A 25,858-nucleotide genomic window follows, 5' to 3' on the forward strand; every position below is an offset into this window, starting at 1 on the left:
TATATATATATATATATATATATATAAAAATTTCTTATTTCTGCCATTTCTCACGTTTTTATCTTCTTAGCCCTGAGTTGGCCTTATTACATGCATATCCTAATGTTTACTTTACATTTTGGCATCCATAGAGGAACCATAATGTAAGTTTATTCTGACCTGTAAAAAGACCAGGCTGTAGTCCTTACAGAGGAGAAAAAGTACAGGCTGAAGACTGTTCATTAACTTGCAAATGTATATTATTATACTGCTTCCAAAAAGCTAGAATTAGTTTGGGGTAGAATTCAATAATTCATTTACCCTGTTATGAGAGCTGCTGAAATTTTTGCTCAGTTCTTGAATTTCTGGCAAATCTGGTAACAGACTCCTTAGATCAATAGAAATTAGTTTGCTGTTTTCAAAACTGACCTCATTCTCCTACAATACTGCAGAAAATAAGCTTTTCTAATTTAAGGCTTAATCTAAAATCATCCAAATTATATCTGCTTAGATAGCCACATCCATTTCACTGAAGCATCCTGTTCTGGTCTCTGCCAGAGACAGGATACTGTACTGTACTGCACTAAAAGGGGCTACAGATTTGACTTAGCACAGGAATTCTTAGTTCTTATGTCATTTCAGAGACAGCAGCAGCTAAACCTCTCAGCAGCTTTATAAGGGTGCCTGTAGGGAAGAATAGGCATGGTGCAGTACAAGATATGTTTTTCCAAGCTTTCACTATGTCTGGAACTTACTAAGATGATAATATTTTTAGAAGATACATAATGTTTAGAAGAACAAGAAATACTTCTGAAATGGGATAACCTTTCAAGCATTTTTTTTTCTGATACTACTTTTTTATTTTTTCTTGGGCTCGTGAGCTGAAAAGAAAAGCTAATTCTACCATTTAAAATTAAATACTTTATATAGAAACCTTCCTGGGTCCTCAGAATTGCTGCATCAAACACTGTAAGGCTTGTTGTCAAGTATGTAGTGTCCTTTTTATATGAAGTCGACTTCTGTGGTCATCATCTCTGCAGTAGCTGTCAAACTGCATACATCACTGAAGTACACTGCAGGAACTCTAGTGAAAGCTTTAAATACACCAATTAGGAAAAAATGAGGTTCATAGTTTGACAGTGCATGGCTTAGGTTCAGTACCTTTCATCTGCAGTTGTCTTTTCTGTTCAGCAAAGGCACACAGAGATACAGCACTGTCTGAGGAGTTACAATTTTTTTTTTTTACCTTTATCTTTTCTCCTCTGTAAATACACAGCCTAAGAGCTAATTCTTAAACTCAAATGTATTGTTCCATTGCTAACTTGATAATACTGATTTTGAACTAAATCCATACAGTTTGCATACCCTAAAATGGCTTTTTAGAATATGGAGTGGTTGTGTTTTACGCAGTCTTTCAGAAGGAGGTGAAAAGTAAAATGTGGTAAATGGAGACAATATTAAAACTATGTCATAAATATGCAGATTGTAAAAAGAAAGCAATTTTTTGGCTTGGTTTTTGAATCCATCTGCCTATTACATTTTTTAAGTTCAAACAGCAAAACTACTTCTGATTTAACTATTACATATTTGGCAAGCTTAATAAAGGACAAATCAAAGCTAAATCAGGGGTATTTACAACAACCACAAATTTAATCCAAAGTGGGTACTTAAATGCTTATATAGTTCTAAATGATGTTCCTTCCAGATGGTGAATTAATGTAATTTTAGCAGGAAGTGAAGTTGCACAAATATGCAGTATTTAGAACACTCACTGATTTAATGTTTCTGTACCCACCAAGGCACAGATGTTACTTATCATTTTTGTGCCAGTTGTCTCTTTCCAGTTATTGCAAACTGAGGAAGAGAATTTACAAGGGCAAAAGGGGGGCTGGGAAGAACTTAAGTTAGTAAACCCTAATTCAGGTGAATTAGGGTAAACGAATCTTTTCTGTCCTCAACCTGTTTAACCTCCACAATAATAATGATGGTGGCCTAGTTGTGGAGTATCTCTTTATACTTCGGTCCCATATTGCCTACATTATTGCCATTTGGTTTCTAAGATCTTTGAACCTGTAGAGCTGTCTGACTTAACAACATACATGCTCTTCTGTTGCATACCTCTAAAACAATGATCAGAGGGAAGGCACAAGACAAATTGCTTGGCTTAGACAAAAAGGAGTTCCTGGTAGGTGGGTCCAGCATCAGAATTAAGTTCATTCCTCACTGCAGAATGGCCTAAATTTGTTGGGCATATTTCAAAACCTCTCACTTTTCCATGTGTTTTACAGCAAGGAGAAGACAACAAAGATAATGTGCTGGGTGCTGAAGATTCTTTTTTGGGTGCTTCTGATGAGACACGTTAGTGGAAGAGCTGTATTGTAGATATGGTAGAGGGTAGATTCAGACTAGATATAAGGAGGACATTTTTTATCATGAGGATGGTGAAACACTGGCAAAGGTTGCCCAGAGAGGTGGTAGATACCCCATCCCTGGAAACATTCAAGGCCACTTTGGATGGGTCTTTGAGCACCCTGATCTAGTTGAAGATGTCCCTGCTTATTGCAGGGGGATTGGACTAGATGAACTTTAAAGGTCCCTTCCAACCCAAACCACTTTGTGATTCAGTGATTGTGAAATTGCTGCGTATGCAATGTGTTAAGACTAGGCAATAATATCTGCTTCACCAGCTGAAGGCAGAACTAAAGAGGGAGGTATGAAGGACTTGATTATTTCTCTAATTGCGTTTTCAAATACTCGTGAAGATTGAAGTGTTGGAGGATGTGCAGCAGCTCTAAGCTGTACCCTGATGTAGCTCACTAGCTTAAGCATTGCTACTTGAAACGGAATCCACAGCTCTCTGTCTAACTCTGCCTCTTTCCCAATTTTGGTTGAGAGGTTGAGTGAATGTACTAGCACTTTCTCTAGTATTTTATTTTATATTTGTCAGCCATGCAAGACACAGACCTACTGGGACTGCAAAGGAACTTTGCATTTCTGCACGCTATTTGGCATAATGAGGCACAATCAAGTAGATAGTTTGGCTTTGTATGTCTTTGTTCACAAGGCAATGAAAATAAAGAATTATGAGACAGTACTACTAATAATGTGATAATATTTTATAGCTTAGTTGGTTAGCATATACTAATTCACAGCACTGCAGGATTTTGACCAACACTTTCCACAGATGACAACAAATAAGCATTTTTGTTCTTTGCCCAGGGACTAAAAGGTGACCCTGGTACTCCCGGTGTGGTTGGTCCTAAAGGAGAAAAGGTACTTTTTTTATCTGTAAGGTTGTATTTATATGTGAGTGTGCATGATATTTCTTCAATATTGAACATACTGCTTTAACTATGTGTGATGAACACCCACTGCTGCCATTTATGTAGCTTAAGGGTTGAAAGATGTGAATACAGACTAACTGTAAATGTGGAAGACGGGTGCTCTTTATCACAGCAAATTTTGAAAGGAATTCAGAGCAGAAGCCTAAATTTGATGTTGTTAATTGCCCTCTGGGTGCTCTCATTTGCTCCCATGGACTGAACCTGAAGGTCTCACAGTGTGATTTGTACCTCAGTGACCTAATTCTGTGACCATTTTACAGTCAGATGTCTTTACATATGTGAGCTGTCACACTGACTTCAGTGGCCACCTTGTGCATGTAAGCTGCAGCTTGTAATTTAACATATGCAAATGTGTTTTGAAGGATTGCTTTTTTAAAGCTGTGATTCATTTATGCAGAAGCCTGTCATTTTTTTATCATTTAACCTGTGGTGAACTGTGTACATCTATGCCATTATTTAAAAAGAATATTGTTTTACTCATATATTTTTGTAATCAGAGCATGTTTGATGATTATACTGAATTTACTTCTGCAGTGGTGCATTTCCTCTAAAAAGCCTAGAGGTTAAATATGTATAACAAAAGAGATTATTGATTTTCTTACTCTCCTGTTTTAACTAGGGAGATGCAGGACCTCCAGGACCAACTGCCTTGAGTGTAAGTACATGTAAAATAAAACCAGACAAAATGAAATCACTAAGGAATGTTTCAGGGTTTTGCTTATTTGCAATGTAAATACTTTCCTTATTAAATTTAAGAGACAGGTCCCTCTCTTTAGGATGTCTCTGCCTTTTCAATATGAATTGTGAAGTAGGAAAAAAAGGCATTTTATAAATATAAAGAAAATAAGCATATTTAAAACATCTTGTTAGCATTTGGTGGGAAACAAGAATATTGGGGGTTTACTCTGTATATAAATAGTGTAGGCTGGTTAAAGTGAAAGAATTCTCTTGCTATTTTTAGTGAAAAACATTTTTCAGTAAAAGCTTTCAAAACTAATTAATGCTTTTTAATATATTGTAAATATTCCATTGTCAGGTTATTTTATTAAGTACTTAGTTATGAGTGTAATGCTGTATGTATGACACAGTATTATATACATAGCATGCATATGTTCAAAATTGACATACCGGACCCTATTTTCATAAAGTTAAGTATGTGGGGATGCATCCAGCAGCCAGATAGATGTGAGGCTGCCACAGCTCCTTGCCCTCGGGTCCAACTGGTAGTGGGGCTGAGCATACAGTTCCAATAGGCACACAGACACACATACAACACATACAGAAGGTCTGGCCACACAGGTCAATACAGAGAGACAAACTCAGCACTCACACAAACACAAACAGAACCGACAGCCTCTTCCTGTTACCTTCTCTGGCTGATCATGATGATGGTCTGGTACTGGGAAATATATACATATATACAACGTGAATCCCTCTAGTAGCTGAGCTGACACGCAACCTAACTAGTAGATGCCCCTGCTCCTGATCTTTCCAGTTACTGGCACCTGAACATTCAACCCCCCTGAAACTCACAGCCCCATTCCAGTTGCTGGTGCAAACCTGCTCACTCCCAGACACCTGCACAAAAACAGGCATGTACACACACACCACGCACACACACACACATACATATTTTCCCCTGGCTTCCAGGTCATTTTGTCTACTTTCCAGTCAGTCCAGCTTGATATTAACTGTTGATCGCACACTCACACGCCTGCACTCGCTCCATTTGTTAGTACTACAAAAGCATAGACTGTTGTCTTTAATGAAACACGTCATATGCTTCTGATTCCTTGCATTACACAATAATGCTACTACTGATAAGAAAAATAATTTCAGTATTGGCTTAATTATAGCCCATTTAAATTTTGGGGATTGGAGATATGTAATAATATTTAAGAATAATATATGCTTCAGTATGAAGCATTCTCTACCCAGAAAAAGAGGTTGCAAAATTCTTGTCACGCAGAATAGAAAATTGTTTAGAGTTTGTCCTTTCAAGCGCTTGCATAGTTACATGTTGGTGTCATGGTCTTGCCATCTATGCAATCTTTTTATCTTACATAATGACAAGATATGCATAAAAAACACAGACTGGAAAAGAAAAATAAATGTAATGTAAGTGATCTTCCATCTTTATAACAAGATTCTTATGAAGAATGGTATTTCACTAAAATAGATTTTTTTTTTTAAGGTTTCTCCAATTCTCAGAGGAAAAAAGCAGACAAGTATCTTCCTTTCTCTTTTTATAGAAAAACTCTGTGTATCAGATTCAAGAAGTTGCAAATTTGGTCACTTATTCATTTATTCCCTTTCCTGAAATTTATCTGCAAAGAAGAATATGGGAGGTCAGAAATGTCTATCACGTATCAAAGAAAGACTTCTTGAGTATGGATCCAGCAGTTTCTTTGTGACGATCTGGCACATGACTGTGGACCAGAAAAGAGAATTGACCTGAGTATTAGTTGTATTCTGGCTAGATAGTGCCATAGAGATGGTGAAAGATGTTTTTAATTTCCTTGCAATGATCTGTGCCTCAAGCATATATGAAGCCTAAAGAGAAATGTCCCCAAAACTTGCCAAGGCAAGTTTTGCTTCATAAAAGTAATAAATTGTGGCTGAATCGACGTGATTTTTCTCACAAATTGAAATGAAAAAAGCTCCCCATTAAGGACAGTCCATTTGGGTAAAAACAATTGAGAGTGGTGCAGAAGTGCATGGCAAAAATGAAAACAAAGACAAAAGCTCCCAAATACCCAGGCTTTAGTTCAACAGCATGAATTGCTCTTCCCACAGACTCTGTGTTATGAACTATTTCTACACTATTCATATTATTCACATAATCCTAAGTAAACTTCATAAAAACTATAATTCATAGTGTAAATTATTATACATTGTCTTTTCAGTCTTTTCATTTCCAAGACCATAGCAGCAAGGATCTCCATTAGATCTGACAAACACTGAAGGATGTAATGAGAGACCCATACTATAAAAATAAATTCTACTCTAAGATTTCAAAATTAAGTGTCCATGTTTTATGGTACTTGTTTTTCAATTAGGAAATCTAAATATCCGGTATCTTGATTTCCTGGAGACAAATTAGTACTGTGTCCTGAGATCTGTGTCTGTTTGTTACAGTTCATGCCTTGCTAGAGGTAAACAGGGCCAGTTATGTCTTTCAGCTATTGAAAGACTTAACTGTTAAATATTTTTAGTAAACAACCTCAAATCTAGTATTGTTACTGCAGTAGATGGAGTAGATCTTGCTTCAGATAGATTCTTACAGGCCTTAAAGGGGTCACTGAAATAGAAATAGCATACTTCTGAACATAAGACACAGGAAAAGGAATTGAGAATGTCTGTTTTGGGTGTGCTATAGGACCATAGAATGGTCTTTGAACATTTCTTGTGTAAACGATGGAAGAATAAATACATCCATTCTTATAGCAGCACCTGGATATGTTAGGCCCATTTCAAACGCATTCATTGTCTTTGGTTGCAGTTGTGGACACTTAGATTTCCCAAGAGTCATACTCGGAGGTTAGTAGTATGATACCAAAAATCAGAAGCTGTTGACTGAGCTTACTCCTTCTTTACCTTAAGTGATTCATAAAATGGACTGTCAAAGAATTACTTTTCTTTGATTATAAAATGCTGTGCAAATGTTTCAGTTCCGTTGATTCATGCATAGCAAGATGCCTCTGCGTTGGTACATGCACTGATGGTAGTCTTCGCACTTTTTGAAAGGAAACGTTTAAATTTTAGGAAAGCAGACACGAGTCTTCAGAGGGATGTTAGTAACTGACATACTGAAACATTTTTTTGTGTAGCTGCTAACTGAGAGAAGAGACAAGAGTCAGTGTGAATTGGTTTAGCGGTTTGAAGACAGATTACAACACCGCGGGAATATATGGCCCAGCAGGAAGGCTTGTTCTCTCCGCCACTGTAAATAGTTATGCGTTTCTGTTGGCAAGAGCTAAAAGAAGATGAATGACATGAATGGTGGTGGCTCAGGGAAAATCCAGTCTTCAGGGTTGTTTTATTTGTGTGACTTCTGTGTGGCCGTGACTCTTATGATATGTAATCATGAAAGGAAGATGTTGTATCTCACTGTGAGCAAGTACTAGGTCAGATAATATCAAGGTTCATGTGTCACTGAATGAGAACTTACTATGTCAGGACCATTCATGCTGTTACAGCCAAAATGTGACATCAGTGTTTCAGTTATGAACTCTGTTAAAGTGAAGTTTTAAACTGTTCCATTCATTTGGGACTCATGAATAATGTCATAAATTTATCCTCTACTTATAATTGGTTTTAGTTTTTCCTAAAGTGAAAATGATTTATTTCTTTTTACTAAAACACAAAATGAATTATTATGCTGGGGGTCAGGGAGAGAAGAGGAGTGAAAATAATGACACACTGTTAGAGTTAAGTCCAAAATGCATTTGGGCAGGGAGGGAGGGAATACTGAAAGGGACTTGGTTTTGCTCATACTGGATGACTGGGCCTGGGTCATCGACCTTCTGCCCCAGTGCAATTGCATATTGAGACAGATGGGAAATGATGGCATTACAGAGTTCTGCTGCCCTGTGCAGCTCTTCCATTCCTTTGTATTTCCATAGAAATCATACACCAGTGGAATAAGCTGGAGAAGGTCTACCATATATGCTGGTCTCAGTATAAACTAGAGTATCAGCAGCATTGTGCAGGACCAGAATGTTCTCTCCACACCCAGACCTGCACCATGGTCCTGTCCTCAGCACAGGGAGCATGAAGGTGGCAAAAGGCTGAGACTGCTTCACTGCAGTCATTCCCAAACAGCTGGCTGGTGGTCCTTCAGTCTGTGGAGAGTTGTCCATAGGTGATCTATAGAAGCATTAGTAACAATAAGTAGTATAGAAACTCTTGTTTTTTCATTTGTCTGTGCTATTGGTACCTGTGAAAGTCTAAAAGGTGTCAGTAACCCTGTGTCTAAAGGTGTTTGGGCATCCCTGATATGCAGGAAATCCCGTGCTGCTTAGAAGCATGGTCAGCACACTCTGCTCTCCAACATGAAAAAATGCAGAAAAGAATGAAATTACTGGTACTTGGAGGAAGAAGCTGTGTATTTGCGAGTGTTCAACTGACAGATATAGCCATTATAGTCTCTGTAAGGAATGAGGAACAAGTCAGTATGTATGGCAGAACAGAAATACCCAACATCTGTAACAACCTATCAGGTGGATGAGCATATGCCAAGCTGTGAAACAGGGGAAATAATACCACTGCTTTTTAAGACGGAAAATTTATTTCATGAGTTTGAAATGGAAACTTCATAGTCCAGAAAGTGCATTGCTCTAAAAAAAAAAAGGAAAGCTCTGAATACTTCTGTGTGACATCAGTTAACAGAAAATCTCTACTGAAATCCTAAAGCATGTGCACTTAACAAAACTTCTCACTTGCAGCAACAGCAGAGAATTCAGAAAGAAATTCTGTGTGCCTGACTATATATTTCTGCAGTCAGTAGAGATGGGATGAGAATTGCAGCCCATGTGTTTCTGTGCCTTTCTTTTAAGGCAGGTATAGAAGTCTTATTAACACAATTTCATCATTCTTCCATGATCAGTTGGAGAAAAAGAAACGGCATTGTAGTGCAAAACATGCTATGCTGTAAAAAGAAATATATGAAAACATTTATAGACTTTATGTAGAATCCTAATGGAATTAGTGATTTTAATAGTTTGGGGTATATTTGTTTTGATTCAGCCATTATTCATACAAATACATTTTAGTGGCTCAGATTGTTAACTTTGTCATATATGTGCATATTTAAGCACTTTTAGTAGGGTTGTGAAGTTTTTCTATGTTTCCATGGAATCAGTTAACACTACACAAGTCAAGATATATGTATTTATTCTGTCTCATTTATGGCGTTAGTTTTATGGGAGTAGTCCAAAGTCATGATTGATTTTTTTTCCTTTCTTTATGCTGTCTTTAATTTCTCTGGTATGTTCTTTCTGAATTGCTCTGTAAGTACTAGATGTCTCTTCTTTAGTACGTTTAAAGGGTCTTATAATGCATGCTTGGAATATATCTTGACTTTTTCTCTGTAATTATGGCCACTTTACGCAGGGATATGTTTAGTCTTTAAAAGTTTTAAGCTCCCTGGTATATTGTACTGTAGCTGAGGACCCTTCAGAGAATAAACGGGAGGGATTGTATTGCTCTGTTTTGTGGTTTTGTCAAAATGGGGAATTTAGTGTCAGAAGCTGGGGACTGTTTTCTGCAGGGGCACAGCTGGCTCTGCAGCTTGCCCGCTCTGGTATTCCCAGCTTAAGCCTGTGCATGCCGTGTCAGAAGAGTGACAGGTGAGGGAAGGTAGCGCAGCCATCTCTTGTAAAATATATGATAACTATTCCTCTTGACACTTGATACGCTGCTTCTAGTTCCTGAGGAAAATGAGTCTCCATCCGTACGTTCCTGCGAACCTATCCGTTTCAGGAGTTATAAAATAGTCATCCAGATGGCACCAAGTGTTTACGCAGAAGCCGAGGCTTAAGTCAGTCACAGACAGAAGTCCCCAAGACTTGCTTACTAAACAGATAGTTGGAATGTTGGCTCCTAGGTCTGGTTAAATCAAGATGAAGGAAGCTGGCGCACAAGTGCAGCGTGGAGGTGGCTACGGGAGGAAGCTGCAGATTCAGGCCTGGGCAAGCTTCGCCATCACTCTTGGCTCTCCCCTCCCTAAACAAATATCAGCAACAGATTACACAGCTTTCCCCTCGTTGCTTCAGCAGTTATTAATGTAAAGTTAAAATTCACTTTTGGCAGTGTTGCCTAGGAATTTCATAAATTCATTTGATTAACTACTTTTGTCATAATGTAATTTATTTGACATTTTTACAGAATGTCGAAGAGGAGGCATTTGGTATCCTGGTGCTCTTGCTGTTGCAATGAGCAGCAGTATTTTGGATTATTCTTTATGAAAAATCATGTGGAAGTTTTTGCTTGTCTTGACTCCTACACACGATTCCTTTCTTGTCTCACAGTGGAAAAATTAAGTCATATGAATAACTTGTATTACTTAAGAAGGGGACACACACCCCCTATTAGTAAGCATCTCAACTAATATCCTTTCTTTTTTTCATGTAATGACATAAAGTAAAAGAGAGCAATTCTAGTTAACTAAAGAAAGTATAGACAGAAAATTACATTTTCATTCTAAATCTCTTCATATACATCCCTCTAAGAAATATCTGAATTTTATCTACTAGATCTTTTTTAATTGAGGTGTATTAATTTCATGAAAATACTGAACTGAGTAGTTGCTTTGCATGAGATACAGTTATCTTTTACTCCCACAGTACAACTTGCAAATATTCTCCTCTTTAAAAAATGCTTTTTAAGTATGGAAGCAGATTCTATTAAGATTACTCTTCTAGTGAAATAGACGTTGTAGCAATTTCAGCCTGTTTTTTATCTTCTTTATGCAGTAATACTGATACTGAAGGCACAAGTGAAGATTGATGTCTTAGCCTCACAGAAAATTTGTTTTTCAAAAATTCACAGTCTGCTAAATTGGCATGAGTGTGATTTATGTGTCCTTGATTAGGAGAATGATTTGAGGATAGTCCCATATGCAGTAGACATCAATGTAAAGAATAATTTCAAATTACTCCTCAGGATGTTACATGATACTTTCATTTTTGCTTAGAAAATAAACCCATGTCTATTAAAAGTACTAGGTTCATAAAGTGTAAATTTCTGTGAAATTACTCTTTCAATTTCCCTTTGAAATTATTGTCTCTGAAGCAAAGTAGATTTCAAGTTAAGTTAGCAGAGAGAGGTACAGAAATGATCAAACCCAAAGCATAATGAGATCAGTGAGGAACATATTTTCTGTGTTGTTCAGTAATAAATTATCATGAAAATGTAGCTGATCATGTTTTCTGGCAGACTGAAATACTTCTGCTAAATGCTATCTCCTTTCCCACAGAAGTAAATGGGTTGGCAGTAGATCTGAAAGCAAAATCATGGCCTATTCCAGTTTTCACTCCCAAGCAAAATGGTATGATTACTGGAGTAGCAATAAGAGGCCAAATATGGGGTATGAATCTTTCCACTTGCCATCTCAATTTATTTCAGTAAGGGTGTGAATGAGACCAGGTCGTGTTTGGAAATATTGAAAATAGAGATATTTTTGATAAGTGGTTGTCTAATTTCCCTCACTAAATGGTAATGCAACAAGAAATTAGTCACCCATCTGTGATTTTCCTGTGCCTTTTTTTCCATTCTAGCAAAATTTGTTAGAGTGAGGTGTGTCTGTAGGCTCTGTGGGTTTCCGTGTGGGTAGTGATGGGCAGTCTTGTGGAGAAGAAGAGGAAACCATCACAGTCATATTTTAAGGACTCTTTCCTGTCTGAGCTTTGAGGTAGGGCAGCAGGAGTCACAGAGATTAAGAGATCTGGGAAACTAACATTGCAGTCATCTTGATTGCAGAGAAGGTATTTATATTTCAGCCCCTTTGCTTGCTCAGGGTAATAGCCTGTTCTTACATGAGAGGAAGCCATTCCTTTGTATGGTATAAACAGGCCAAAGAGGAAAATATCCTCAGAATAGGATAGAAGGATCAACAGTTACACACGACCTGCACAGTAGAACTTGTCTGGTAACACGTCCAGATAAGTAGGTGAATTTAAGACCTAACTGAACTGCATCTTGATGCATCCTGTCCAGGGTGCTGGGACACTCCTGCGTGAGTGCAGCCACAGTAGTACCATCCATCCCACAGCAGTATTTGGGTGGGTGGAGAATGCTCTTCAAGCCAGTCAGGCTGCAGCTTTTTTATCACATATTGTGTTAATGTCAGGAATTTGGAAATCTGCGGTCACTTTTTACCTGACTCTTGATTTGTGTGATTCTATGCTGCTCTACTTGTGGGTTTTACAAAGGCATCATTATATATGTAATTAATCATTGTGACATCTTTCTTTATCCTAGTGAGAACTGTGTGTTGAAGAACTAGGTCAAACCCCTGCAGTGGGAATTGCCCATGAATTTACTTGTAGAAAGGTTGATTTTCTTTCAGAACTATACTTTTCTGTTTATATATTGCTTCCAAATTGCTTAGCCAAATCATGTCTATTATAGCTGGGTCTTTTTAAAGTAGCAAGTTTTATCATTATAAAAGTTCACATATTCAAATAATTTTAAAATAACCTATTCTTGCATTACCACAAGGTGTTTCTGAATACCTAATTTAGGCTTTTTCTGTGTCTTTGCTTGACTTGCCTTGCTAAACTACATGTGCTCTCTATCTAGTAGCATTTATTCCATAAAAATTGAGGTCATGTGTTTGCTGGAATTCATAGTAAAAAAATGAAAAAAATGGGTGAGAGGGGTTTGTGTATATAACACAGAATGCAGTCTACAAAGGTCTGTAATGGAATAAATTTTTTGCCTTAATTAGACCTGCCTTATTATTGTTAGCATTTGTAATATATTTCTAATTTGTGTTGAGGAGGAAAGGCTGCCATGCTCAGAACCTGTTTCAGCAACACTACCTATGAGAACATAAGGCAGCTGTCTAGCCTTCTGCTTCAAAAATTATCAGCTATGTTTTGAAGCAACTTTCAGAACACCAAAAATATACTTGTCTAACATTTTACTCTTTTGGCACTGAACTTAAGCTTCCAGAGGAAGTAATATGAATAACAACTTTAAGTAACTTCACTCTTCCACTTCATCTGCAATAATTTTTGTTTGCTTGTTTTGTTTTATTTCACCAAGAGGTCACAATAAAAGCTTTGCTTTTGTTAAGAGGATGTTCTCAGGCGGTTACTCTGAGCCATTAACTTTACAAACCAAGTCTCCACAATTTCTCTGCGGAAGCTTGTCATGATATATCAAGCATTTAAAAATGTTTCTGTACCTGCAGGGCCGTTCTGTAATAAGTGGCTTCTAATAGCTACATGCCAGCTAATACACTTTAAATTGATAGCTTATGAAACTTAAAACAGCTTAACTGACTGAACTGTTAACTGATTTTTCTATCAGTTCCAAACACATTTTTTTTCTACCATCTCATGTTCAGTAATTCTTACTAGCTTTTATCTCCTGACACTTACAAAGAATATTAACTGTTAAGTATTAAAATGTTAATTCCTACACTTATTTTCAATGACATGCAAGTTCTTCTAAAAGCTCACTTACTCCACCATAGCATTTTTTAAACCTGTCATTTTTCCTGTATTCCTTTGACTAAAGCTTAGTCTAAGTTTTGATGATATTTTCTTCAAATATCTGTCAAGATGTGCTTCATAGCGTGCTTGCTTTTTCTTTATCTAGCTTCACAACCAGCGTATTTTTCCTTGCCAAAACTTCTCTTTACATTTACCTCTTATAAAGGAGCTCACAAGTCTCCACTCTTAACTTCATTTTCAAGATTTTGTATGACCTTCTTGTGCCTGCCTGTGCATCATGTTTCATCTCTTTTTATAGCCATCTTCGCTTATTATGATAAATTTTCTAAGTTTCAGATGCACCTGAGCCCATCTCCAGCTTACTGACTTCTTTTTTCCCCAAGCTACATGGTAATGTTTGCGACATTTCCACTTCATGTTCCTCAAGCTCCTTCAGGCACGTAACTCCAGGGGACTTGCCTGGGCCATGACAGGTACAAGCCCTAAAGACTGCATATGTTATTTTAGTTCACATCTTCATGAAGTAGGTAGAAGGGTACCACCTTCCAACTTCAGAGGTGGCCTGAAAGAGTCAGGAAAATCCTGTGCATATGAGGCCACCTGTAAGGATGCATCGTATTTTCCTGCCAGTCTGATGTCACGGGAGTAGGCTGTTCTTTTATCTCACTTTGTCTTGTGCTATTCATATACCTCCTTTTGCTCATTGCCAGTGCAAGACTATCGAGGTGACACATAGTGAATCATTTTAAGTGCTTTGTACGTTGTTTACCTGGGGAGAGATGGTACATGTAAAATAGTTTGCCTTCTGACATAAATGTTTTCAACACAATAGCATATCCCATGAGGCCGCATGTATATATTCAGTCTCTATTCTGCCCCTTTCTGTCTGTGGTGGTGTGCTCCTTTGGTGGCGTTTGTCCTGTCTGTCACTGCTGTCTATGACTGGAGGGAGTCAAGAATCTGATCTTTGATCTCCAAAGGGGGATCTCCAGAAGTTAAATACAAATAAGACCCAGGTAGTTACTTTGATCTTCCTTCCTACAAATACATACTTCTTTTCTGTGCTAAAATGTTATCATTCATTGCCAAGTTTTATAGTTCAACAGGGGATGTTTTATTCATCCCTTTCAACAGATTTCACTGTAGAGATGTTTTCTTTTTCCTTCCTCCTTCAGGTTTATTCCTCAGTTGTTTTTCCAGGATCTCATTCAGTGAATGCTGAACAGGGACAGCATTGCCAAGTCATTACCATTGCCAAGTTATTACAGTTTTACAGCCATGTAAGTTAACATGGCCCATGTTGTGCTATCACTTTTTAAACCAAAAATCCCACTGAAGTTAATGTGAACTTCTACCTCAGTTTCAATGTCAGGATGTGGCTCCTTGGACAGGGTAGTCCTCCCTGCATAGTTACCAATTGTAAACTGTTCTCCTCCCTTTCCTTGAAGATAAACCTGCTTATCTGGTTCCTATTTTTTGACAATAATATTGTAGAGAAAAGAAAAAGAATAAAAGTAGGTCTTGGACAAAAATGTTGGCTATTAATTATCATTATTGTGCAGTTACATTCTTGTGTGATTCTTGTCCCCTTGGAGCCTTATTGTACAGATCTGTGAGGCTAAGTATTTCCTCTTCCATAAAACAGAACTTACATGAGTTTTCATCTCATTCCCCAGCATAAAGTTGTCACTAGAAATGAAATATTAGCAAAACAAAACTCCACCTCTTCCTGAATTTCCAGAATTTCTCTACAGAGGTAGAATGAGGCTAACAGTTGGACAGTCAGAATTCTCTGCAAATTCTAAACTACCTTGAGGAAAAAGTTGTGTTCACATACTGCTTTATGGGTTTGTGCGTGTATAAGATATGTAACTGCATCATAATTAACTTATTGTGATTTATTTGTTGTACACAACATTGTGATGAATATTCTAGTACCATAAACTTTGGGGGAAGGATGGAAGTGATGCACAACAGTTTTGTAAAAGATCCTAAACCTTGTTTACATTATAAGATGAAGAGAAAGGAGAAATATTCTATAGTGAAATACTGAGGTACTCTTCTAGCTTCATTGTTTTAAAGTAGGGAAATTATAGGAATAAAAAAACTCTTGAACTGAGTGCTTTTAGTTGAAAATAAAGTCAGACTTCATTCTAATCAACTTCAAACATCACTTGAAGATATACAAGCTAGCAGCTTTGGCATGTCCACTTAATTTCTCAAGTTTATCTTGGGAATTGGAGATCATAAATAAACTTCATTAATTCATTTCTGGAAATCTGGACATTTTTTGAAAACATGATTCTCAGGGGTCCTCAGTTTCCTCTTATTGGGGCAATAAATACATGTAATTGATTCTAAATAATGAGTTCAGAATTTGATCAAAGATATAGCTCAAGCTGAAGCAACACCTGAGTCCAAGTAATTTAAAAGGTTAAGAATTTAATATTTTAATATTTCAAACTCTTAAATAAACTAAATATAAATTCATTAGGTTTGCGATACCCTGTAAGAATATGAAGTATTACATTCAAATTTTTTAATTTACAAGGTAGAACTCTTCAGTGCTCTTTGCTGAATACTTTGAAACCGATTTCATATTTCTTGTTGCTGTAATGGAAATCAGATAGCTTCCTCAAAGTAATTTTTTTTTAAATTTGTGTTCCAAGGTGACTCATAAAGTAAAGGAGGGGGGCACTGTTCTAAGTACAGAGCTGTTATTTGAAGGCTTTATGATTATAGTATACATTAATCAGATATAAAGGCCCCAAAGAGTCTGAAACAGTCTGTGATTCTGTATGTGACTGCAAAGGCAGATCCTTGCGCTGAGTTCAGAAGGAAGGCTCACAAGTTGAAACTATTTTCAAAACACCCAAAGCTCCTGTGCCTGGTCAGGGGACAGGGCAAGAGAGAGGTGAGAGAAGGGGCTTTGAAGGGTTTTGAAAAGCTGAGCCAGACACACAGAGGAAGCTGCACAGGGCTGGTTCTTACAATACAGTGAGCATAAGGCCTTCAGCTATATTTAGTCCCCTTTCCCTTCCCTTCCTTCCCTTCCCCTCCCCCTTCAGTGCCTCTATTTGTATTGCAGTTGTAGAGTAAGTTGTCATTCATTTAATGTAGCTTTTATTTCTTTTTTCTTATGGCATCCTCACTTAACAAGATAAATTACTTCTCATAGAACACCGTAGTTAAATATAACTATGCTTAAGTAGTGCTGACTTAACCTCTTTTCCAGATGATTCAGCCTTTGTATGGAGGAATGGGATTAATATTTATTGTTTGCATTTTTTCTCTCACCTGAATATAACATTATCCTGAAATAAATTATTATGAATAACCTATTTTTATTATTAGAAATTAATGCTTTGTCTTGACATCTGGCTCTTTGGCTTTAGTTTTACTTCTATAGAATAATGGAGGATGAAAATAACACTGAATGTTACATTTGTTTAATGTTTGTATTTTCAGGGTTTGCCAGGGCTGGATGGTCCCCAAGGTCCACCTGGCAAAGAAGGTCAAAGGGTGAGTAAACTTAGTGAACAACTGGTGAATGTGCTAACTGACCTTGATGTGTGACTTCTTTCTAAGCACTAATAAAAACCAAAAAGGTAGCAGCTGAGCATGAAGCATGCTGACAACAAACTGAGCTTTGACACTTGAGGTTTCTCTTCAGTTGAAGGAGATTTAACAATTTCAACCATCTAAAGTGTTTTGATGACTGGCAGCACAGATGTAGATATTGTCATTTGTGCAACATGTTTCTGCTGTAATTTTAAGTGAAAGAATATTAAAATTGCTCAGAAGTTTCCATTTTGCTGTGGGGATAGACCATACCTTACTGTGTCTAAAACATATAAAAATATGAATTTAGAATCATTGTCTAAAATATTAACAGAAACCAGTACCACTGACCCAAGTTTTGTTGTAGTTACTTTACGCAAGTGTCAGAACCTAACATATATATATATATACACACACACACACACACACACGAAGAAAGGAGCTACATTAAGGCAGGGGTGGTGGGGTGGTGGTGGTGATTATGCTCAAGACATGAAATAAATCTTTGGTTATTCAGAGTTTTAATATAATGAAGTAACTGACAGACTGTTTCCTGTTGCGTTTTTGTTTTCCCTGACTTTGATGTTTGGTAGTTCAGTAACGGATAGCAAATATTTATGATTGTGCTATTGCAAGAAATAATCCAGTTTTAAGAGTTTATAATTTACTCTGCTCCTAGAAGTTTGGGAAGGTATTCAGACGCAAACATTTCAATATTTTTATGAATTAAATTGTGCCCAGTTTGTGGTTTGAAGTTGGGACTCTCAATAATTCTTGGTTTGTTTAGGCATCTTGATAATATCTCAGTTAAATTATCTCAAGTGGAAGGACTTGGTATTACTCATCACTGATCTCAGTCAACTACAGTGAATTATTAAAGGCCAGCTTGGTAATTCCAGTAATAATAATGATAATAACAGAAGACCAGTTCTTGAACAAAATTACTAATGGCATGTAAGCCCCAAAGCTATGTTTTATATTGGGTTTTAAGTTACAAAAATAGTATTAAATTTCACTTCAGTTGGACATGAAAATTTGAAAGCTGAGGTTATTTAAGTTTCATGTTAAGGACTGAGAAAAGGTAGTGTAGTAGGGAAGAATCAAAAGTTATGTGTTAAATATGCTATTAAAGCATATTTAATAGCATATTAACATGGTATTAAGGATTTTATAATTACTAGGACTCTTACTCTTGGGCAATTAAATATCCAAGATACTGAAAAGCTATGGATATGCAGTTTTAGCGTATTTTAGAGTGTTTTTCTGTGGAGTATTGAATCTGCAGAAACAGTTTATTAGTTCTTTAAGAACAGTTATAAATATGGCTGTGTTTTACAAACATCACTCTTTGAACTTCTTAATTTTTTGAGGCAAAGATTCAGAGTTAACACACTGTGGATAATTTTTATTTTTTTTTTTTCCATTTTGCAGTGGGAATTAGGGGGTTGATACATTCATCATGGATATTTTCTATTTGCACATAAAATTGAACTGCTGTCTCACTCCAACATCTATAAAAACAGGAGTGCTGATTGTTTTATCTCAGCCATGCACACAGTTGCCTTGAGCCAAACAATGGGAACAGAAGACTGTAGACCCTCAGCATCTGTCTTTAGCTTTTTACCAGTAAGATGCTCACAATACTCTTTCTGCTTGCAACCCCGCCCAAGCATTAATAACATAGTTTGCAATCTTAATTCAAATCCCATGTGCATTTGCATTTCCAATACATTTCATTACACAAGAACATACTGTTTGTAACAAGATTTCTGCTCTGTTTAATGGCAGTCAGGACAGTGCACATCTAATGGCTATTAAATATTCCTTTTTATTTAATTATAGATGTCATGTTCCTCTGTTCTACTTCCAACAGATCCTCTTAAGTTTTATGAAGTTACTGACTTTCTCATCGACTGTCTTTTGAAGATTAAAGCATAATATTGACTGTGTGACTAACTGATAATTTTTCTTCGGCATTGTTCAGACCTAAAAGTGATATTGTGTCTGTTTTGCAGACTGGAATTTTTACATACTAGGGAAAAAAAAAAATAAAAAAATCCAAAGTATCCATTCAGTATGGTTGCCACACTTTGAGAACCTGAATTTTTAAAAAATTTTCCACTTGCATTGTTCTTGTTATATTCAAAGTTTTAATTCCCACTTAACCTTAGCAGCATTTTGAAGTGTTCAACTCCTTTGAAAATTAGACTTAGATTAATAATTAGTTGAGAGGAGAATCATTAAGTGTGTAAATTAGAGACCTCTCAACACACATTAAAGCAAGATATAAGGAGCTGAGGAAAATTAACAGTGTTAATGGTGATATTGTAACTCAAAGAAACATGTAGAAGGCTCATGTAGAAGAGCTAGTGACTTAGGTAAATGATAATACAAAATGAGATAGAAAGGGAAGAAAAAAAGCCATGCCAGTGGATTTCTTCCCTCTTTGAACTGGGCAGAGCCATGCATTTTCATTTTCTGAGTGTTTTAAGTGGGATTTTACCAAGATCAGAATTTAATATTAGAACTACTAAGAAACACCAAAGGTTAGAATTAATATTAGAACTACTAAGAAACACCCTGTCCCAGAGTGGCACCTATCCCCCTGTGTTCACTATAGAGGGAATTAGGACAAATATACCCCTATTAAGAGGAATACGTCTGCATAGTAGTATTTTCTTCACCTTACAGGGATAATCTGCATCAAAAACCATATAGTAAAAATACATATAAGAACTATTTTGGTAATAGAATAAAGATTAACAGAATTGTTCAAAGTTATGCCAATCTTAAAATACTTACTGACATACATGTGGAACTGGTTTACAAGCACAAATTTACAACATCACTGAATTAAATGATGACTACAGGTAATTTATTTCAAGAGCAAAGGGGAATCAATATATTATTTCAAACAAAGTGGTAACAGCTTTTGTCCAATGGATATACTGTAGAAAGAGTTATGTGGTATCACTTGAGCCAACACACAATTATTAAAATAATAAATATGTCACTTTCTGTGGCTTGGTGATCAATGAATTACTACTATATGATCATGCTGGGATATGATCTTGCTCCTACGTCAAAGAGCGGGTTAGGTTCTTACATGTTTAAATGATGGTACGCAAATGTGTCAACCATGGAACTTGTTGACAGAAGTGTGTGAAGTGTCTTGTGTCTGAGTTGGTCTCCCTGGATACTTTCCAGATATCCCAAAGGATGTAAGAGTTTGCAGAAAACAGCATACACTAATGTGACATGTTTACAGAAATGTGCTGTAGGGAGTTTTCATTCAGAATGAGAGGGGAAACCCTGAAAGCTCTTTTGACTAGATCTGTGCAGCATTAAAGGATCCCTTGTCAGGATGCATGCTCATTTTGTGGCTTTTCTTAAGAAAGGTTCCAAAATCACTAAAAATTTGAAGCAGTGCAGTCCTGGAGAACTAGTGTGAAAGAAACTACTTAATATTTATTGTAGCTGTACCAAAAAAAAAAAAAAAAAAAGAAATCGTATCTACATGATAATCTGGCCATATCCAGAGGCCACACAGTGAACTTATTTCTGATTCTTCAACGAACATATACAATACTCATTTAAAGGTCATCTTTGTTGTGGCATTCCTTGAGTGAACTTAGTTAAATTTTGTGTGAGCGTGTACTTCCCTTGTTTCTCCTTTTGCTATGGTACCCACTTCCACTCACATGTGTTAGCCAGCACTGTGTTTTCCTGTGGGTGCAAGGAGTCCTCAAACATTTGCTGTTCTTACAAAAGGCCATTGTTTCTTCTTGCTCTACCACAGTGATTTTGTATAATTTTTTAGGTTTTTTTATCTTTAGTGGAGTGGTTTATGTTAGACATGAGACCTTGCTAAGTAGGAGCCTTTGTTTTTAGTTCTGGTCACTGGGAGAAGTGGGCCAGTGGAAACAGCTACTCGATCCCTTTTCCTCATTCATATATGAGAAACATTAGACCATTCTGTGGGCACTACGTTCATATGTAATTTTTCAGTGTCCCTCTTCTTGGCTTCAGGCATTCAGACAGCATGTTGCTGTTGCAGCAACTTGATACTATTACACCAGTGCTCAGAATGACATCAGGAGCTTCACGGGGTAATTAGATGTGACTCATAAAAGTCCCCGTTCCAATATTACTGACCAACAAAAAATAGAAAGATTGGGTGCTAACCTAGCATTGCATGGAATTTAAACCACAGTGGACAACTACGCCATCTTTCTGGCTCCATGTGTTATGCAGGACTTCATTATTTTTCTTAATATTCCTGCACTTTAGTTAAGTGTATCTTTCACAGAAGTACAGTTCCCACCTGACAGTTCCCACATGAACAACAGAGACTTCACAAGTGTCCTTGATTTCTTTGTTCCAGTGTTTCTTGTCAATTCCAGGTTTCAGAATGTGTTTTTTATTTTACACTTCAGCATACAGCTTAAGCCTCCAGCAACTGTTTTTTTTAATGTCTGCTTTACATTAAAGAAATATTTAAAGCTTTTCCTCTGTAATCAAATCACCATTCCGTCTATTTAAAAAAAAAATAAAATTCAACTAAGGTCCTTCAGATCCCCAGGTAAAGAGTTTTCTGAAGTCTTCAAATAATTTTGTCATGTTGCTGTACTTTCTTAAAAATTTCTACTACTTTTAATTACAGACTGCATGGAGTTTCCAGACTCTGCTTTTACTGTGTTAAATGCAGTGAAGTGAAATTTATATTTCCAAAATACAATTGCAAAGGTTTTGGAAATTAATGCTTAATTTCAGTTGGATGTCTATGTAGCAGGGATTTTCCCTGAACTTGATGCATTCTTAATCAATACGACCTTTTCTGAAAAACGTTCTAATTTTATAATATAATATTTCAGTGAATTCAGAAAACTCTCTTAATGCAGAGCATCAAAGCAACTTTGTTAGACAGCTATACTGTGAAATCTAGAAATGGTCATTTTTCATTCTTAGTTGGCCTGTAGAAGAGCCAAGCTGAGCACACAGCTGACATACACAGCAGTTTGTGCAGCAGTTTCTGCTTCTTTGAGATCATCTTGATACCTTCTTGAGCTTCTGGGCACTTTTTCTGGGATTTGGGCACTTCTGGGAAACCTATGAGGAAATTGAAGGGTGCCTGCTGCTGCCAGGTAAGACTAAGGTAAGGGTAGCTTTGGCAGCTTCTGATGAACTCCATCAGCTTTCCTTGATCAACAGGTGCCTGCAGCCTTTGTTGTAGCTGACCCCTGACTGAGGAGGGTCGAGCATGCTTTTAGCCCATGCCAAGGAAGAGGACTATATAACAGCCAGGTGATGCAGCAGTTCATGCAGCAGTAACAGAAGCAGCCAGTAGATGTGCAGCAGTTTGCACAGCAGTTCATGCAGACGGGCACAAAGAAGATGCCAGCAAACTTCCTCTGTCAAGCATACGCATTCTTAAAGATGATAGTCACAAGGCACAGGAGCCACATGCTACTGTAGTAACTGTTTGCTGCTGGACTCTTGCACCCAGGCAGCTTCAGAACAGCTGTTTAAGTCCATGCGGTCTGATGGGTTGCATCCACAAGTGCAGAGGGAGCTGACTGATGTCACTCTTGGTTATCACTGAATGGTCATGGTGACTGGGAGAGGTTGCTGAAGGCTGTAAGAGAGCAAATATCACTTCTGTCTTCAGGAAGCAAGATCAAACATCCCTGGCAGTGCGATAGATGAAATCCTCCTCGGAACCATTTCCAGACACATGAAGGACAAGAAGGTGGTTGAGATAGTCTGCATAGATTTATGAAGGGCAATTTATGCTTGACCAACTACATTGTCTTCTACAATGAGGTGACTAGCTTGGTGGATGAGAGGTGAGCAGTGGGTGTTGTGGACCTCAACGTTAGCAAGCCTTTGGCACTGTCTCCCATAACTTCATCTCATCAACTTCATACACAAGCTGGCAAACTACAGGTTAGATAAGTGTACAGTGAGATGGATTGAAAACTAGCTGAACAACTGGGCCTAGAAGGTTGTGATCAGCGGCACAAAGTCCAGTTGCAGACGAGTCACTTGGGGTGTACCCCAGGGCTCAGTGCTGGAGCCAGTGCTGTCCAGTATCTTCACTAACAATCTGGACAATGGGGCAGAACGTAGCACAGAACTGGGGCAAGAGGAATCTCATTAAGTGCAACAAGGGGAAATGCAAAATCCTGCATCTAGGTAGGAATAACACCAGGTATCAGTATACGTTGGAAGCAAACTGTGTGGGAGGAAGCTTTGTGGAGAAGGTGGTGCTGGACAACAGGGAGACCATGAGCCAGCAACGCAACCTCATGGCAAAAAAAAGGCCAACAATATCTGTGCTGCATTTGGAAGAGCATTGTCAGCAGGCCAGGGGAGATATCTTTCCTCTTTGTTCAGCGCTGATGAGGCCACGTCAAGGAAGACATGGACTTACTGAAGTGGATCTAGGACAGGGCCACCAAGCAAATTAAAGGAACTGGAGCATCAGGCATAAAATGAGTCTGAGAGATCTAGGACTCTTCAGCCTGGAGAAGCAAAAGCTCGAGGGGGATCTTATCAGTCTGTATAAATACCTGTTATGTGGGAATGAAGAAGAGGAAGACAGATTCTCCTCAGTAGTAGCCAGTGACAGAACAAGAGGCAAGGGGCATGAATTAAAAAACAGGACATTCCATCTGAACACAAGAAAACACTTTTTTATTGTGAAGGTGGTCAAATACTGATACAGATTGCCCAGAGAGGTTGTGGAGTCTCCATCTGTGGAGATATTACAAAGTTGGGTAGACACAGTCCTGGACAACTGATTCTGCTTGAAGAGGGAGATTGTACTAGATGACCTCAAGAGGTCCCTTCCAACCCAGATGATTCTGTGATTTTTATTTTAGCTGTAGCTTTTTCTCAGTATAGCTGCCAACAACTGAATTAATAGGATTGTTTTTTAATGTTTCATATGCATTTAAACAGACTGATTCTCCACCATGGTGGTTTCCCTGGTTCCGGTGATGAATTCATTTCAAACATTTTAAAACCTTTCTACACTACCACAGCCATATTCTTGACTCTCTATTCCTGGGGAAGTTGCAGGTGTCTTAAAGTAAATATTTTTTAAACAACTTCCTTATTCCCAATTGTTGTGTTTATAGTACCAAACAGTTCACTTAAGAGGAAGTTATTTTAGCATTATCTTAGTAATAAATTAAACAACCCATAAAACTGAGAGTTCTTTGGGTTGTCACATCTAGTGTTTCAGCATTGGCTTCACTAAAATGATGTGTTTGGAGGGACCTTGTGAAATTGCAATACTTGCTTTCTGTTAATACTCAGTTTACTCTCTGAGATTACAAGTTTTTCTAATCAAGTATGACTAAAATTATTATTGCACAGTGGAAAATCTTTCTAAGTAAATAAATGGGTGGGGAGCTGTTAGATTTTTTTTCTTAACATAATCATTTAGAGTGACTTCAAAATTAATTTAAATTCAGATTGCATTTGTCTGGTTTATAGAACTTAAATATTTCTTTGACATAATTTGTTTTCTAGTTCAGTGAGTAAATGCTGTACTCAATCAATTGTAAAACAAGCTTTACAGGGCGATGATAATTACTGTATAGTAGGTCAGGCTTCTTGCACAGTGCAAACAATATTATTCACATCTACAGCTCTGGAGTTTCAGAATCTTTTTTAATCTTCTCAGTCCTTCTTGACTTTGATGTAAGTTGCTTTATATATGCAAAGCTCCAGTCAGATTTTATCAGTATTGTACATTCCTTCACTCAGGTATTTAACAGTCTAAAAATGGTTAATGTAAAAGAGGGAGATAATTTTCAGATTTTCTACCAGAATGTCTCTACCTTAAAAGCAAAGTAGATAACCAGTAAGGAAGGATGCAACTTAAATATATATACACTTTTCCCACTTTGGTATTTCAAAACAAGATGATAAATTAGAATGTTGAAGACAGGTTTGTCAATTAGAAGATAGTTCTATCATTGTAAATTAGAAAATATTTCATTTTTTCATTTCTTTGACATTTTCCATTGACAAACTTAAAATGTAACTTTTAGTGAAATGACAGAAATTATTTCACTGTTAAGATCTTGTTTAGAATTTTCAGGCTTCCAAATACTCTTGTTATCAATGTTTCTTTTAATGTCTCTTTGCAAAAGGTATAGCAACATGAGAGAATAGGAAATTATTTCTCATAATTAAAAATTAAGGTGTTCATTATAAAAATACCTAATGTAGTTGAAAAATATTTCTACAAGCAATTTTGAATTTAAAAGGCACTTTTGTGAATACACTTGAAAAACTGTGATGGATTTTCTTTAGGGATTTGTTGGCAAAATAGGTCATAGCATTTCACTTCTTGACACTGCTCTGCCTGTGTAGACTTTTTTTGATGTTTGTTAAATGCATTTGAATAATATATAATCTGACTAGGCACTGCTTTTTGGCATTTTATTAATATCAAAATTAAGAAACTAGAGTTTATTGAAAATCATTTCTAAAATTGGAAAGCCAAGGTTGAGTGCAAGAATGCTTTTGCATCATCACGGAGCTCCCTAGTGACTTTTCTTCCAAAACAGGGGATTAGGATCCAAGTGCTCTATTCTGTGAGCCGTGTTTCTGTGAAAGGCTTTAATGGGATATGAGGGACAGACTTTCACTTGTTTTCTTCAAACAGCTTAGTTTCTTGCCTTTTGGCCTTATTTCCTGTGAGTTTATTCAGGTTTCACATTTAATACAGAGGTTAATTTGTAATACACGGGTTACCATAATACATCCTCAAGG

At 37.1% G+C, this 25,858-nt stretch overlaps 1 protein-coding gene across 8 annotated transcripts in view; it reads left to right on the forward strand.

The window, feature by feature from the left end:
• The window catches only part of COL19A1 (collagen type XIX alpha 1 chain), a 205,037-nt gene that overhangs the window by 105,461 nt on the left and 73,718 nt on the right, over positions 1–25,858 (forward strand). For all 8 annotated transcript variants that reach the window (XM_026846123.1, XM_026846122.1, XM_026846121.1 and 5 more), the window contains 3 exons: positions 3,199–3,252; positions 3,943–3,978; positions 16,976–17,029. In XM_026846123.1, coding sequence (XP_026701924.1) covers positions 3,199–3,252; positions 3,943–3,978; positions 16,976–17,029 — 144 coding nt within the window. The remainder of the gene's footprint in view (positions 1–3,198; positions 3,253–3,942; positions 3,979–16,975; positions 17,030–25,858) is intronic.

Source organism: Athene cunicularia (assembly GCF_003259725.1).
Source record: "Athene cunicularia isolate RWA chromosome 3 unlocalized genomic scaffold, athCun1 chr3_part1, whole genome shotgun sequence".
NCBI classification, from domain to species: domain Eukaryota; kingdom Metazoa; phylum Chordata; class Aves; order Strigiformes; family Strigidae; genus Athene; species Athene cunicularia.